Below are 15018 nucleotides of genomic sequence, written 5' to 3' on the forward strand. Positions count from 1 at the left end.
GAAGCTCATTTTACAGTGCTGTACTAACAGTGTTTATGCACATGATTTCAAAAAGACAAAGGAAGAGTTAGTTTATTTGATCATCTCTTTTAAAGTATAAATAATTTGCTTCCATGTTTCAGTATAAATACGTCGTACAGTAAATTGTGCTTTGAACTCAATTTTGAGAGTTTATTTTAGTTTATTTTCAATAAAAAATAATAAGTTATGATCAGCCATATATTATGTTCGATAGTGTGTCTAAGTAATCTTGGTAATCATTTTCAGTCCTTTCAGTTTATTAAAAAATAAAATTAAACTTTAGGCATAGTGTAATTAATTAAGTGTTATTATGCATTATGAAGTGCCAGGTGGTTGTTTTGAGAGTTTCCATGCTAAACTTAACTCAGCTGTCCACAACAATACCCATAAACAACACTATGGTTCATATTCACTTGACTTTCTGTGAGTTCATTTCCTCAAATGTAGCAGGCTGTAAGGGACTAAAGTTTAAAAATAAATACTTTTTAAAATAGCATTGCTATCACGTCGTTACGTTGTGCTTTGGTGGATAGCAAAACCAAGCTAGTGTTAGCCAGGGCTTGCTAGCTAACCTTCAGCAATACTGTAGCTTCAAAGCTAACGACCGTTAGCTGTCAGCAAAAGCAGCATTGCCTCGGATCAGTGACAGTAAAGAGGCTCAATGTACTGCTACAGACGCTCACTGACGGCTTTGCCCACGCCAATTCAATTAGGTTGCACAGGTAGTTTTACTATAGCTAGCCTCTCCTTGCTATCTTTGTAACTTAGCGTATCATTAACGTTAGCTAGTTAGCTTATCAAATACTAAGGCGTTTTGACACCTTCGTCCTCTCACACCATTAATATGAAGTATTTAAATCGGCCCTGTCTCTTTAAGGCCACCACCTCCCTGCAAACAATGTATTAAGATATGAAATCGGTTTAATGACAACTCTTTAGCTTGCTTGCTGTCACTATGCAGCGACAGCTAGGGCCTCCGCCGCGCCTCTTGGACCCTCGTTTCGGATACGAGCCGCGGCTCGGTTGCCTGGCGCACGTATGATCCCCATCTTTTAATTCTTTCTCCCTCCCGGCCATCTTCCCCATTGCTCCTTCGCCATAACAACCACCGCGGAGTCTCTCACCTCGGCCCCGTGTCCGCCTTTCAGTCTCTCTCGTCGCTGCTGCCAACTCTCGGTTCTCTGACTCCAAAATGGCGGTTTGAGACGCCGAGCGAGTCTGTGAGCTTTGAGTCGGCAGCAACAGCGGAGAGGCGGCCACTTTCTGTTACTGAGAGAGCAGAGACACGACGCCATGGCGAGGGTACAGCAAGGAGCAGGCATTTTAATCAATCCCAGAGAGAATGACGCCAACCTATCCACGTCTCCTAGGACATGACCATGACAAAATTTTCACCTGTATCTTTCAATAATAACATACGAGACAGTGCTATCATGCCTTCGGGTTTGGAACATGTCTTTGCAACTAACGTAAATGTATCGATGAATTTCCGATGTTGATTGATAGTGTCTGCTGGCTGCGAAGATTACCGAGCTACGTCTTACGTCACTAGAAGGGAACTCCGTTTTAGGTAAAGTGGACACCGACACAACATTTTGAAAAATGTGAGTAAGTAATTGGCTTAAGATTCTCGTAGGACAACAAAAACAACGAAAAACATATTTTATAGTCTAACTTACCAGTTATAGTCTCTGATATATGTATGTATATTATATATATATATATATATATATATATATATATATATATATAATATGATACAGGCTCATGGAGCTGGTAGCAACGTTATTATAATTAAAACTAAGAATTAAAGTTACTTATAAACCAATTATTTCGGTAAACTGAAATAAAAATAAGAATTAGACTTCAGAGAAATTGAAACTAACAGAAACAATAATTGTTTTTTTGCAAAAATAACATTAAATATACAGGAAAATTCTTGCACATCTGTTTATTGAACATGGCAAGTCCACGACTGTAGGCACATTAGCTTCCTGTCATCTGTGTTTGGATTATACAACCAGTTGTCAGCCTCTCAAATCTTGACCCTGACAATTGTGACTTAAAAAAAACACTTCCAAAAACTGGCAGGCAGCGATCCCAACAATGACACATGTGTTCGCAATCACTTAAACTCAGATCTTCCTGTTAAACTGCAGTTTACACAAAATCACCAGTTGCATCTTTTTCACTTAAGCTGCTCTTTTCTCATCTTCCTTTAACTTACTGGGCTGTTAGTAGTCAACTGCAAGCTTGAGAAACTTTGATGAAGCACAGGGCTTTTCATTTTTCACAGTAAACATAAAATGATTTGTTAAATATTTTTTACATTTAAGCCAAGTCAAAAAAAAAATCTGTCATAACTGAGAAGCTGTACTGTGCCATAGCTGAACTCCAAAACAGCCTATATGTTATATAACGTTTAGATGAACACAGATGCATTAATTGGAGAGAACAAACCGAGCTTAGGACAGACAGATATTTTGTTAGTGCATTTTGTGTTTTCACTGAATCGAACAAATACATAACATAATGCAGTTAACAGCTAAAAATGAGTGTAAAGCAGTTGTATCCTTATATATAATCGGAGGTTTAGGCACATGTATGCAGCATACAACTCTAGCACAAGCATAGATCAGGTTGGTTTATGTCTTCTCTATGTTCTTCACTACATACTCCTAGTGCAAATGTTCAGTTTCAAATACTGACAACAAAACAAGTGCAGTTTCTAAAGGACAGAAGCTGATTAAGTGTTCAGCAGTAGGCACTACCAACAGGATATCGGCGAGTCTCCACTTAATGTGTCTGTCCTGTGGATGATCCACTTTCGCTGACAGATAGTGAGTTTGTAAAGAAGGGAAAAAAAGTCTTTGTTCACAGCCAGCTGGATTTCTCCTCCTCAAATTTCTGTGGATCGATGAAAGGCTTGTCGATGGATTTGATCATCAGTTCGCCGCAGTATACGCACTCGGATGCGACGATGTCATCAATGTCTGATTTTATCTGCTCACGGCTTGTGCCTGCAGTGGCCTTGCCCAAACTTGATGTGTCTCCCTCATCCTTTGGTGCTGGACGGTGGCGCGATTTGGATGATTGCGTGGTTGCTGCCAACTTTTTATGAAGATCCTCCAGGCGATTCTGCTTGAAGGCCGACAAATGAGGAGTCACCTCCTAAAAAAAACATTGAAGGAGAAAAAAAAAGGTCAGAGGACATATTCAGAGTCAATAATTTCCAGATTGATTACTGACTGAATTAAATAAAAAGTGAAATATTCCTGTGTGCAGCGAGTTACCTGCAACAGGCAGTCATTGTGGAACATGTGCCCACAGAGGAACAGATAAAAGGGCCTGTTGAGCAATGGGAAGTCACAAGCAGCACACTTTTCTTGGGAATCCACTACACCATACTTGTTCCTCATTTCCTGTATGTCTTCCCTAATACGTTTTGCGCTCTCTGTGGCCTCTTCCATTTCCTGCTTCAGCTCTTCAATGTGCTGGTTGTACTCCTCCAGGGAAAGGCAGATGGCCTCCTGAGAAACCATGATGAACAGAGCATTAAGAACCTTCATTTGAAATAGTACACTATTTTGTGTCTTTGTGAATGCAGATGCCAGCCAGTATCACCGAATCTGGATATTCATCACCTACCACAAATAGAAAGCAAAAAGTGCCTAAAACCTTGCCCACTGCTTAAAGATTCTACTTATGAATACATAGAATCTGATTACTGAGATCAGGTCTCACCCGACAGCTCAATTTACTGTAAAAACACACACACTGAGGGGAAAAAAAAGACAGGAAAGAACATCCTACTTATTACAGACCTTAAAGTGGTCGATGGTGACAAAGTCTGGAAAGAAAGGTAGGATGTCTTCAATTTTGAGCAGGTTGCAGCTGGACAGACAGTTCATGGCTTTCTTAACATCTTCCTCCTTCTGCACCACGTGCTTGGCGATTTTTAGCCAAAGCTTTTTCCTCAACTCCTCATCATCCTCTGGGAGGTTAGCACAGGACTTGGCCAAGTCCACGTCTACCTGCAAACAATTTTAAAAAACAAGACAAAACAGTGCAACAACTGAAATCGCCAACTGCTGTCTATAATTTTGATAATTTGGAAAAAAAGAAAAAAAGTGACACTACATTTCAATGATCTACATATGTTCACCACTTATTTACAAGCACCGCTGATCCATTAATAAACATTACTTACTTCTAAAGCAAGATCCACTGCCTCCTCATACAGTTCCATAATCCTATAAACCAGCACACAGGCCTGCCTGTAGCCATGCTCCGCACACAGCCTGAGAGCATACTTGAGGTCGTAGTGGATCTCTGAGGCGTGTGTGCCCGCCTGCTCCAGATACCATAGCAGAGAGTCTGGTTTGTACTTTGCATAAAGCGACAGCAAGTAGTTATGGATGGCCTCCTCTGTTACCATCAGCTCATAAACGCAGAACTCCATGTAGCGGATGGTCTCATTGATCTGCTGCGTGCTGCCCATCTGGCTGTAGTTCATCAGAGCTGGGATGAGCTTCTTTGGGTCCAGCCTCTTGCCCATCTGAATCCACGCGTCCACCACGTTTTTGGGAATGTGCTGCATGAGCACCGGGGAGAACTTGTAAAAAAGCTTTTCGTCACAGTGCTTGGAGAGCACATCCAGAGCAGCGCTGTACTCGTCGTGCTGGCAGTAGTGGGATATCACTCTTTCGTAGTCCTGCATGACGACTGAGAAGTAAACCATGTCGTCCACGTTGCCGTGGCTGGCCAGCAGGTCGTAGATGGTGGTGCGGTTGTTGTACAGGCAGTCTCTGTGCTTGGAGCTGCTAAGGAACTGACGAAACTCGTCACGGGTTTCTTTGAAAATGACGCTGTTGCCGTCACTCTCCAGCTGGCCGAGGCGATTCAAGTAGAGCTCGGCTAACCAGGTGACCAACAAGGTGATCTGCGTTCTCTCACTGGGTTTGAGATTGTTTAGCTTCTTCAGTAAGAACTCCTTTAAGGCCTCCTCTTGTTTGGCTTCTATGAACTTGAGAGCAATCTCTTCAAAATAGTTCTGTGTTTGTGCATAGCACATGGCGCTCTCCAGATAGCGTTTATTCTGGAAACAGTGCTCAGCCTCCTTTGCCAGCACCATGTCCATGCACTCAGGCCGATCGCGACAGTACTCCTTGGCCAGATCAAATTTATTCATGCTCATGTACATCTGCCAGACATCCCTCGACTCCCGCTGGATGTGATATCGAAAAACTGCCCGCTCAGTGTAGATCCACACCAACCCGCCAATTGGGTCTTTGATCATTTTCTTGAGGTTGCCAAATTTATCTGGAAACACGTCCTCGTAAACCACTTGCCCGTTCAGAGTGCAGATGGCCTTAACTCGGTCATGAAGCAGAAGCAGGAAGTGGAACTGTGTCAGCACAATGGAGATAGGCTTGTTGTGATTAAGGTCAATGTCCGGAGTGTATTCCCACACCTGTTTGTGAAAGAGGAGATGTGGAGATAGTATATGACACATAAAGACAGCAAGGATGAGATATTACTGAGAAAAATGTTAAAAAGTTTTCACACACACTGACTGACATTTACCTGCACATCACTCAGCAGGGAATCAGGCCTGACGTAGTCAAGCTGACCATAAAGAACTCCATTACCCATCATCCAGGCGAACGCCTTGGGGGACGTTCGCAGCTTGGGGGTGTAGAAGGTGATCTCGCTGTGTCCCATATTGGCTGGGAACTCCTGGAAACTGGGCAGCAAGTCCTGATTTTGATTGAAGATGGAACTGAAGCCTTGCTGCTCCGACCCCTCGGCTACCTTACCCACAAACTGGAACAGGCGTTTGCGTGTGGTAGCTATGATAAAGTACTTGTTCTCCAGGCCCCGCTCGACCTCCAAACAGCAGACTGGAGCAGGTTTGCCATCCTCCTCCACAGAGTGGACCTACATCAGGATGTTATCAGTTATATCAAGAGGAAGAAATGAACTACATCAGGATTTTCTTCTGTTTCCACAAGTGCATAAAATGTACATGCTTATAATACAGTTTGAACAGTTAAAACTTACAAAGCAGACGTGGCTATCATGTGCTAAATAGCAGACGTAATCACTTTCTCACCTGTCTAAAGTATTGATCTGGATTGGTGTTAAACAAGCTGCCCTCATTCGCAGAGATCTCTGCCTCAAAAATGATGCCTTGACTCGTGCCAACCAGGATGGGTCCTGTGCTGGTCTCGTTGCCCAGCAGCTTGTTCCAGCCCACACTCTCGATGAGGTGGCCTCTCCAGCGGGACAAACTGCGCACCTTCTGGGTGTTCCTGTTGAGGTACAGACACTCACTGGTGTTCAAGCTGATCAGCAGATGGGAGCCTGTAACGGGAAAATATGGAGGAGGATATAGCTGTTGTTAAGCAGTCATAACTGTGACATAGCATTTATAGTGCTATGAATTATGCAACAGCATTCGGTGTGCAGCTTGAGGGTTTCAGGCATCTGTGTTGATGCACTGCTAGACATTTTTGTCTAATTGTTTTATCATATGAAACTGTTGTCTTTATCCAAGTTCAGACTTGCTGTGCATTGAGGTGCACTTATGTATGAATGCTGAATTACCTCAAAATACACAACGACTAATCAAAATCAACTATGTCTCCAATTATACAACATTATATAATATCTGCAAAATCTGTAACAATGTAACATAGCACTGTCTTGCAGAATGTTTGATAGTAAATAGCAGTTTATTTATAAAACAATATTTTGAAAACTATTATAGTTTATCTCACCCGTTGGATCCAAGAACAGTCTGTGCACTTTACTGTCATCTTTCCTTCCTAATTCAGTCTGGTTGGGTTGATCTGGTTTTGCTAAGTCAATCCTACACAAAAGAACAATAAAATGTAAAACCTTAGTACGATATCTTTAGACAGATGCGCTGAATAATACAACTGTCTTAACAACAAAGTTAGAACGCTGTATAAAAATTTTAATAAAAACAGAATACAGCTAAACTAAAGCAAGCGTAAACACAACATGACAAACGTTTAAAACTAGGAAGATTGTGCCCATTGTGAATTTGAGGTCTGAAAAAAACAGAAATGCTCAATCCGTCTATTTTCTTCTGCATATCCAATTCAGAGTTGTGATCGGGCTGGGGCCTATTCTGGCTGTCACAGGGCAAATGATGGAGCACACTTTGGATAGGGGACCAGTCTATCTCTGGGCTGTTACAGAGAAACATTCAGTTTAGGGTCCAACATATTAACCATACAATATGTTCTAAACTTAGGCCTTACTTCTTTCAGGAAGACAACACCAAGCATGCCAAACGTCATTGTTCACATATTCCACGGGCATAGCTGTGTAGTGACAGTGTGTGGGTGCTTAAAAACATTTTTCAAACGAGAAGTCCGTGAACTGCTGTAAGCAGATGAAATTCAATGCCAAGCACAGATGGGAAAACATTTTGATTTCACAACAGCATCAGCTGCTCTCCCACACTGGCACAGCGTTGTTTAAATGAAAGGTAATGCAGCAGTGTGGTAAACACGTCCCTGATCAAACATTTTTGATTTACATTTTAAACTGCACCTCCGTGTTTTTACAAAATGGGTTAATCATGGTAAATAACAGCTCGCCTATCAAAACCTAACGAAACTAATCAAAGCCATACAAACAGCAGTGAGCGTTTGAACTGCATGTCATTGTGCTATTTGCCTTAGCAGGGTGTCCTTTCCCAGACTCATGCACAGCTGATTGTTGCAGACAGCCAGATGGTTTATCTTCTCAGGTGGGGTGAAATCAATCCTCTGCTTGTTGAATATCGGCTTCTCTTCTTCAAGCCTCGCGTTGACAAAGCCTAACGTTGAAAAAATAAATGTCTGTATCAGCCAAATATCTCCCACTGCATCCTAGCACGGAGTTTTAAAAAAAAGAAGAGGGCGACCTACCAGAATGGGTTATCCCGATGTTGGTGCTTGACAGGCGGCTGTGCTGCTGGGCACTTTGCCGGATGTTTTGAGAATCCTCGTACTCATCGAGAATTGAAGCCATGGTTAAACGTGCCTCAGCTCACTTATTGAATGGATTAACAATACAGGACAGGAGCCAACCCTAAAGCAACATGGGGTGGGAAAGAAAACCTGCTAGCAGCTAGCTAGCTAGCTAGCACAAATTTACCCGTTAAAGCTTCGGTAACGTATTTCCTTTCTCCGCGTGCGTCTGAGTTAAGAACAAAAAAGCACAACACACGCTTTTATTCTGCAGCATTAACACACGAAGAGATGAAATTTCAATCATTCGTTTTGTCACACCAGCTAACTTAGCTTCCGCGTACAGAACGGAGGGTAGACCGTGATAATCAGGTGACACATGGAATCATGTGACCACTTTGAATGCAATGCTATCTTGTAAACACGAGGGGGCGTAGTTCGTCCAAAAGTGATTGAATTTAGAAGCTTAGAAAAAATGTAAATAAATCCTGAGCGCTTTTGTCATATACATGTCTTCGAGTGACATGTTGTTCAAGTATCGGATACTTTTCATTTTTAACTTACAGCCGACAAATAATTTGTATATAATATTTTCTCCACAATTAATATCTAATATATATGGTCTTTATTAAAACAAGCCAATCTATATATCTATCTAATATAGAGAAAAGCTGAGAGAAAGCTGTTGTTATTCTTTTGTCAGTGGGCGTGTCTATGCAAATCACAACCTGTCTGAGCACAGTGGTTGCCCTAAATACGTCCCACCCCGCACATGTTGCTCCTCAGTCGTACTTCTACAGTCAGTCTGGTGGTATGTGTCAGAGGGAGAGGCAACCCACGGTATCTAGTGTCACTGCGACCGGGACGGAGAAGAGTTTGCATTCAGAGGTTTAATGTTCGGCTCGACATGCCACCTCACATGGATTACTTTTACCACGAGTCCCGAGTCCCATCCGCGTGCGGGCTGACCCGGGAGGATGAGCTCGATCCCGCCGTCATCAGCTGTATGCTGGTCGGAGACGGAGCCGTCGGGAAGACCAGCATGATCGTCAGCTACACCTCCAACGGATATCCGACAGAGTACAAGCAGACAGGCTTTGATGTCTTCTCCGGTGAGTTATGATTTTTAGTTTTTAATGACAGCACAGATTTACATTGAGTGGCAAGTTATGTTGGAAGTGGAATGGCATGACTTGCATGTTCTGATGTTTGAATTGGTTACTGTGTTAACTGTAAACTGACTGACTGATGTGTTTTTTAACAGGTCAGGTCCAAATAGACGGATCTCCTGTCAAAGTTCAGCTTGTGGACACTGCTGGCCAGGTATGAATGCCTTTACACTTGAATCAAGAGTTTCATTTAAGGCTGACACGAAATACCAAATTATCCACTGATGAGACACCCTTTTGAATTTAATGATATGAGCTATGAAAGTACAGACCGTCCCATCGTTGCTTAACCCACTGTGTGACTCACTGACAGGATTTCAAGCTGAATGTTAATGGCGTATCTTTATTTAGTGACTCAGACTTGGTACTCACTTTGATCGACATTAACCCTCTCTCTGTCTCCACACAGGAGGAGTTTGACGAATTCCGCGCTATGTCCTACGCCCACACGGATGTCTTCCTCCTGTGCTTCAGCATGGTCAACCCCACCTCGTTTCACAACATCACCAAGAAATGGGTACCAGAGATCCGTTCTAACAACCCGACTGCTCCCATCATTCTCGTAGGGACTCAGTCAGACCTGCTGCTAGACGTAAACGTCCTCATCAACCTGGACCGATCCAACGTCAAGCCCGTTCTGAGCTCCCGGGCCCGGAGCATGGCGGAGAAGATCAGAGCCACGGAGTACATAGAGTGCTCGTCGCTCACGCAGAAGAACTTAAAGGAGGCCTTCGACTCCGCCATCTTCGCTGCCATAAAGAACAAAACGCGTAAAACCAAGAAGAGGAGGTTTTCTGACAGGCGCACCAAAGCGTTCTCCAGGTGTAGCTGGAAGAAGTTCTTCTGCTTCATCTGAACTCTTTGTGATTGTCGACCCTGTGGGTTGTGGACAGAACCTTGTTATTTATTTGATTCTCCTACTTTCACTTCAATCACATTTTCAGTATGTGGCAGCGTAGCACTCTTTCCTTTTTTTAAAAAATGATTTGGCTTATTTTCAGTGGGATGCCAAATGGGGAAACAAAAGACACGATTGAGAGCACTGAGCAAACATCAGCAGTGACTGCAGAGAGGATTCTGGGTCGTTCTCACATTGACCCGGGACAACAGTATTGTTTACATTGCATTTACATGTTTGATTTGGTTCACGTAGCCCGCTTCCCCTTGAGAGGATAGGACGGTGTGAGCTGACACTTCAGTGTTGGGAGATGAAGAGATCAAGCTCGCGCAAGCCCAGGGAGAGAAAAGAGAAAAGGCCAGGGCTTCATGTAAAGCTGTGAATTTGCATGGTGCTCTGCCTTTTAATGCAGGCGTGAGAGAGATAGAGAGAGACAGAGAAACGGAAAGTGTCGGGACTGTGTTTGAGCAGATGGGCGTTAGCCACTTCGCTGCTGTGTTCCCACTGCCTGACTGCACCAGCGATTTATATGCAGCAGCTGTGAGTTCACCTCGCTGTGTGAGCTGCCGCATTCTTACCTGCATGCAAATCTCCCCAGGCTGGTTTTTCTGTTGCTATTTTCTGTCCTCCCCAATTAAGGTCAGCTGACACTTCTATCAAGCCGGTGTTTATTTCCTAATTCACAATTGATAAAGAAATCACAGTGGGAGGTTTTGTTCGTGACACATCAAGTCAGGCCGAGGAGCTGGTTTGTAAATCTCCTAATCTTGAGGTGAAAGGTTGCAAGAGACCAGCGACCTTTGGCTTTTTATTCCCCTCTCCTCATCAATCTGCATCTGTGAAAGCAAGCACTGCAGGGATCCCAACTTCCTACCACCAACCATCTTCATCCCGGCTTTCTTATTCGCCTCTTCTTTGTTTTGTTGGCTCAATACGCTGCTTATCTCCTCCTGTGTGTACAGTTAAGGGGTTGCTAAACAGCCTCAGTGTGAATGCAAGTGTAAGGTAAATACACTTAAAAAAAACAAGCTTGTACCTGTGACAAATGTGTAAGAATGAAAAAAACTTATATTTGCACTCCAGTGTTTTGTTATCTGGTGGGTGTAAACTTTTGTAATTTTGTTATGCTTCTCGTGGAAGTCAACTAAATGTTTAAACTGTTCTGTTTGTTAAAAACAGGTCCTATCATCATGTGTATGTTTATGAAATATCACAGGAGGCACGAGTTTTAACAGGATTAATGTACTCTACAGATTTGTTATATTTTGTATCATTACCAAATCATCATTAATCTTAACCACCTTCTGCTCTAAAGCTGTGTGTCCTTTACATGGAGTGATGTGATGCCAATAAATGAAGTGTAGCTCATCTATCTTCTGTGTTATGTATATTTTTTTAAAGTAGTCTGCATTTGCAACTCACAGTCGCTTATGTGGTGTGATGCGAAGGAAAACTTTGCAAAAAGCCGAAGCACTGCTCTCTGCAGGGTGCCCGAAAGGTCCCCAGGATCACACCAGGTAGTTTTCCTGAACCACCCTCAGCCCAAACATATGATAAACAACCTCTGGCCTCCAGCTGTGCGTCGGCTCGATCAGTTCCAATGCAATCCACATGACTGTTAATGGGTACTGGCAGTGCCATGCTGTGACTGATTGCCACGTCTTGATTGGGCCTTTTTCCAAAATGACACGGGAGAGTGACATTCGAGGGAGAGTGACTGAATCAAATGCACTGATTGAGAATAAACAGTAGCGGTGGAGCACAGAACATTGATTACAGACTTTAAAGCATGCTTTTGTCTGAAAAGAATCTCTCTTGTACTCCTTTTTAAGCCCGAGCTGCAGAAAAACAAACGTGGACGGAGTGTCGGCGAGCACACTGAGGGTGAACATGACAGAGGAAAGCATGAGAAGTGCCTTTGTTCAGAGCAGTGAGCGAGAGCATATGAAAACACGTGTTCACCCCAATACTTCAGAAATCTGTTTACCATTAGTCAGTGGGCAGTCCGTCATGTGGAAATCTGTCAGGGTTCTGTTTGAACGTCTGTTATTGATAGGGAAGCACGGGACATCTCACTCTTGGCCTACTGACCTCGTGCAGTGGAGAGGTCACAGAAGGGAGCTGGTGTTTTGCAATCTGACAGCGTGACAGCGCTTTCACGCATGAACTCTCAGTAACCAGCTGGTGTTAGGCATGACCACTGACAACAGTCACAGAGGTGCATAGAAAGCTTTAAGCTGCTCTTATAAATAGTTCCATATGAGCGATGGTTTAAATGATGATCTTATACTGTGTGGGTGCTTTTCAGTGACAAACACAAAGCTTTATCATCCAAATCAGTGTTCGCTATTTCCACCTCCCACAGTTTAATATTATGTATGGGACTAAAGACTCTAAAAGGTGACTGCATGCTACCTGCCCAGCTTCAAACAGCAGCTATGGGTAGCAGCTGCTGGAAAACATAGCAGAGCATTTATATTAGCATGGCGAGAGACACTGCCAGAAACTGGCACCTAATAAGAAGTGTGATCAAAACATTGGGAGAACTGGTCCATAAAACTCAAAAGCCTTACCTGATACAAGTGTGGCCAATCTCGCATTCAAGGTTCTTACAATCTCAGTCTTATTTTTTTACTACGATATATGGCTATCACTACTTCAGCCATGTTGTTTATTTATTTTAGACTGTATTGTTTGTTTTCTTTATTAAGCTGCTGTAACATGATCATTTCCCTTGTGGGACCAATAAAGTTTCTGCCTACCTATACCTATACTGCCAAACTACCTATTTATCTAAAAAAGGAGATCTATGATCTTGTGCACATCTTTACCATTTTCAGTATTTGTACTTGTGTGCTTCTGGGCTCTGAATCTTCTCCAGTGTGTCAAAACTGCAATCACTAAAACGTGATTTTCATTTTCAGGAAGTGGATTAAATTGCACAGAGGCAAATCTGTTGGTCAACAAAGATTGCGTTGATATGACTAACAAAAAAGGAAAAAAAGAAAAACCCAATACAAAATCCCTCCTGTGCTATTGCGATTGCAAGCTGACACAAACTACAGATATTATTATTAAATCCTTTATTTAAACAGCTGTTTTCATTGAGATCGAGATCTCTTTTTTGAGAGACATCTGTGTATAAAAGACATGCAAAAATGAATAAAACAGGCGTTACACATGATCACAGTTTAACAAAAACGTGCAAGAGATATAACCTTTTTAAAATCAGAGAATGTAGCTTTATAGCTTTTCATGGCCTGTTGCTTTTAGATGACATCATCATTTTCATATAAGCTGCAATGGTGAGTCAGAAACTAACAGCAAGAAACTATGAATGAGAATTTGTTTGTCTATACAAATCCAAATTTGGGTCTTAATTTTCTTGAGAAAGTGGTTTTTAGAAGTGAGTTCAGATGGTTTCCGGAATGTTCTCCCTCATGCACTTCAGGATGTTAATGTCAGACATTCGTGCTGACATCCTCACCCTGATGAATGTTGAAATACCGAGAAGTGAGCTCCCACTCGTGCTCCTCACCTGTTGGACTGCTTTGGAGCTCCTGCTGTCTTTGAATAAAAATTGGTTGTAACTGGACACCCAGCTCTCATGGCCAGGCGTTTACCCTTTCTTGTGAAGCTTCAGGTCAGTTTGAAGCAGATTTTGATACTGCCTCTGTCTTCAGACACTGCTTTGTGATCACACCTGGTGAACGAGAAATACATAAAGCCTTCTGAAATACATCATTATATACTGGCACTGTAATATCAAAGATCTGTGACACTTAACTTGTAGAATAGCTAATGGAAAGGAAATGTACTGATATGCAGTGGCCTAGATATTAATCAGTCCTCTTTGAGTCATCGAATCCATTAGTTAAATGACAGTATAATCTTTTTTTTAAGATTTACATATTCACAATTGTATTCTATATAGTAGTTAAAGTAAGAATTACTGCACAGTGATTATGATCCAAACAGAAAGACAGCAGGAAGAAGCAGAAGTTGCAAAGTGAATGGAAAGCCCAGAAAAGCCTGTTTGCAGTATGACTAATCTCACTATTGTGAGGGTTATCTTAATATCCACCAAGTTTTCTTTTCCTTCGTTTTGTCCAGTAGCAGATTTTGTCAAGTACAGCACGTTTTGAAATGATTTTATTCAGATGTCTGCAACACATCTCGCTGTTGCTCGTCGTTTCAAAGCTGCATGCTTTGCCTCATGTCGTTCAGTAATTGTTAATTATTTTATCCCTTAGATTATGATACGTCTGTGATATTTGTAAGACTGAGGAGCCCACAGAGTCGTCGCTGGAGAATCTGTGCTCTAATGCTTGCGTGTAATAATGAGAATTGTGTTATGCATTGAAGATGAGACACAAAAGGAAGGCATGAGACTGAATAGGAACATTAATTCAATTCAATTCAATTCAATTCAATTTTATTTATATAGCGCCAAATCACAACAAAAGTTGCCTCAAGGCGCTTTATATTGTACAGTAGATAGCACAATAATAAATACAGAGAAAAACCCAACAATCATATGACCCCCTATGAGCAAGCACTTTGGCGACAGTGGGAAGGAAAAACTCCCTTTTAACAGGAAGAAACCTCCGGCAGAACCAGGCTCAGGGAGGGGCGGCCATCTGCTGCGACCGGTTGGGGTGAAAGAAGGAAAACAGGATGAAAGACATGCTGTGGAAGAGAGACAGAGATTAATAACAGATATGATTCGATGCAGAGAGGTCTATTAGCACATAGTGAGTGAGAAAGGTGACTGGAAGGGAAAAACTCAATGCATCATGGGAATCCCCGGCAGCCTACGTCTATTGCAGCATAACTAAGGGAGGATTCAGGGTCACCTGGTCCAGCCCTAACTATATGCTTTAGCAAAAAGGAAAGTTTTAAGCCTAATCTTGAAAGTAGAGATAGTGTCTGTCTCCCGAAT

At 42.4% G+C, this 15018-nt stretch overlaps 3 protein-coding genes across 4 annotated transcripts in view; 1 reads left to right on the forward strand and 2 right to left on the reverse strand.

Moving 5' to 3' along the window:
• The window catches only part of ino80 (INO80 complex ATPase subunit), a 40312-nt gene extending 38939 nt beyond the window's left edge, over window positions 1-1373 (reverse strand). The window contains exon 1 of one of the 2 annotated variants that reach the window (XM_005449700.4): window positions 1146-1373. The gene's annotated coding sequence lies outside the window, so the exon portion shown is untranslated. The remainder of the gene's footprint in view (window positions 1-1145) is intronic. The other variant, XM_005449699.4, reaches the window with a different exon arrangement.
• A 584-nt stretch (window positions 1374-1957) lies between these two features.
• On the reverse strand, window positions 1958-8376 carry vps18 (VPS18 core subunit of CORVET and HOPS complexes). Its single transcript, XM_003440635.5, has 9 exons — window positions 7968-8376; window positions 7735-7876; window positions 6804-6895; window positions 6137-6387; window positions 5608-5961; window positions 4232-5494; window positions 3846-4055; window positions 3315-3551; window positions 1958-3192 (listed from the first exon to the last, which is right to left on the reverse strand). Exons 1-9 carry the CDS (start codon window positions 8068-8070, stop codon window positions 2896-2898), a joined length of 2949 nt encoding a protein of 982 aa, XP_003440683.1. The 5' UTR covers window positions 8071-8376; the 3' UTR covers window positions 1958-2895.
• A 283-nt stretch (window positions 8377-8659) lies between these two features.
• rhov (ras homolog family member V) lies at window positions 8660-11448 on the forward strand. The gene is made up of 3 exons (XM_003440634.5): window positions 8660-9121; window positions 9274-9332; window positions 9588-11448. The coding sequence occupies exons 1-3, from the start codon at window positions 8782-8784 to the stop codon at window positions 10032-10034; spliced, it is 846 nt and encodes a 281-aa protein (XP_003440682.2). The 5' UTR covers window positions 8660-8781; the 3' UTR covers window positions 10035-11448.
• Window positions 11449-15018: the final 3570 nt, after the last annotated feature.

The sequence above is a fragment of the Oreochromis niloticus genome, linkage group LG15 (genome assembly GCF_001858045.2).
Source record: "Oreochromis niloticus isolate F11D_XX linkage group LG15, O_niloticus_UMD_NMBU, whole genome shotgun sequence".
Taxonomy (NCBI): domain Eukaryota; kingdom Metazoa; phylum Chordata; class Actinopteri; order Cichliformes; family Cichlidae; genus Oreochromis; species Oreochromis niloticus.

What these genes read in the sequence shown, in the direction of transcription:
- vps18 (XM_003440635.5), bottom strand. Translation starts at nt 8,070, where the DNA reads ATGGCTTCAATTCTCGATGAGTACGAGGATTCTCAAAACATCCGGCAA. An exon ending in CCCTGCTGAGTGATGTGCAG is followed by an intron (nt 5,495 to 5,607) that starts GTAAATGTCAGT and finishes TTTCACAAACAG; the next exon opens with GTGTGGGAATACACTCCGGA. An exon ending in TCACCATCGACCACTTTAAG is followed by an intron (nt 3,552 to 3,845) that starts GTCTGTAATAAG and finishes ATGGTTTCTCAG; the next exon opens with GAGGCCATCTGCCTTTCCCT.
- rhov (XM_003440634.5), top strand. Translation starts at nt 8,782, where the DNA reads ATGTTGCTCCTCAGTCGTACTTCTACAGTCAGTCTGGTGGTATGTGTC. An exon ending in AGGCTTTGATGTCTTCTCCG is followed by an intron (nt 9,122 to 9,273) that starts GTGAGTTATGAT and finishes GTTTTTTAACAG; the next exon opens with GTCAGGTCCAAATAGACGGA. An exon ending in TTGTGGACACTGCTGGCCAG is followed by an intron (nt 9,333 to 9,587) that starts GTATGAATGCCT and finishes GTCTCCACACAG; the next exon opens with GAGGAGTTTGACGAATTCCG.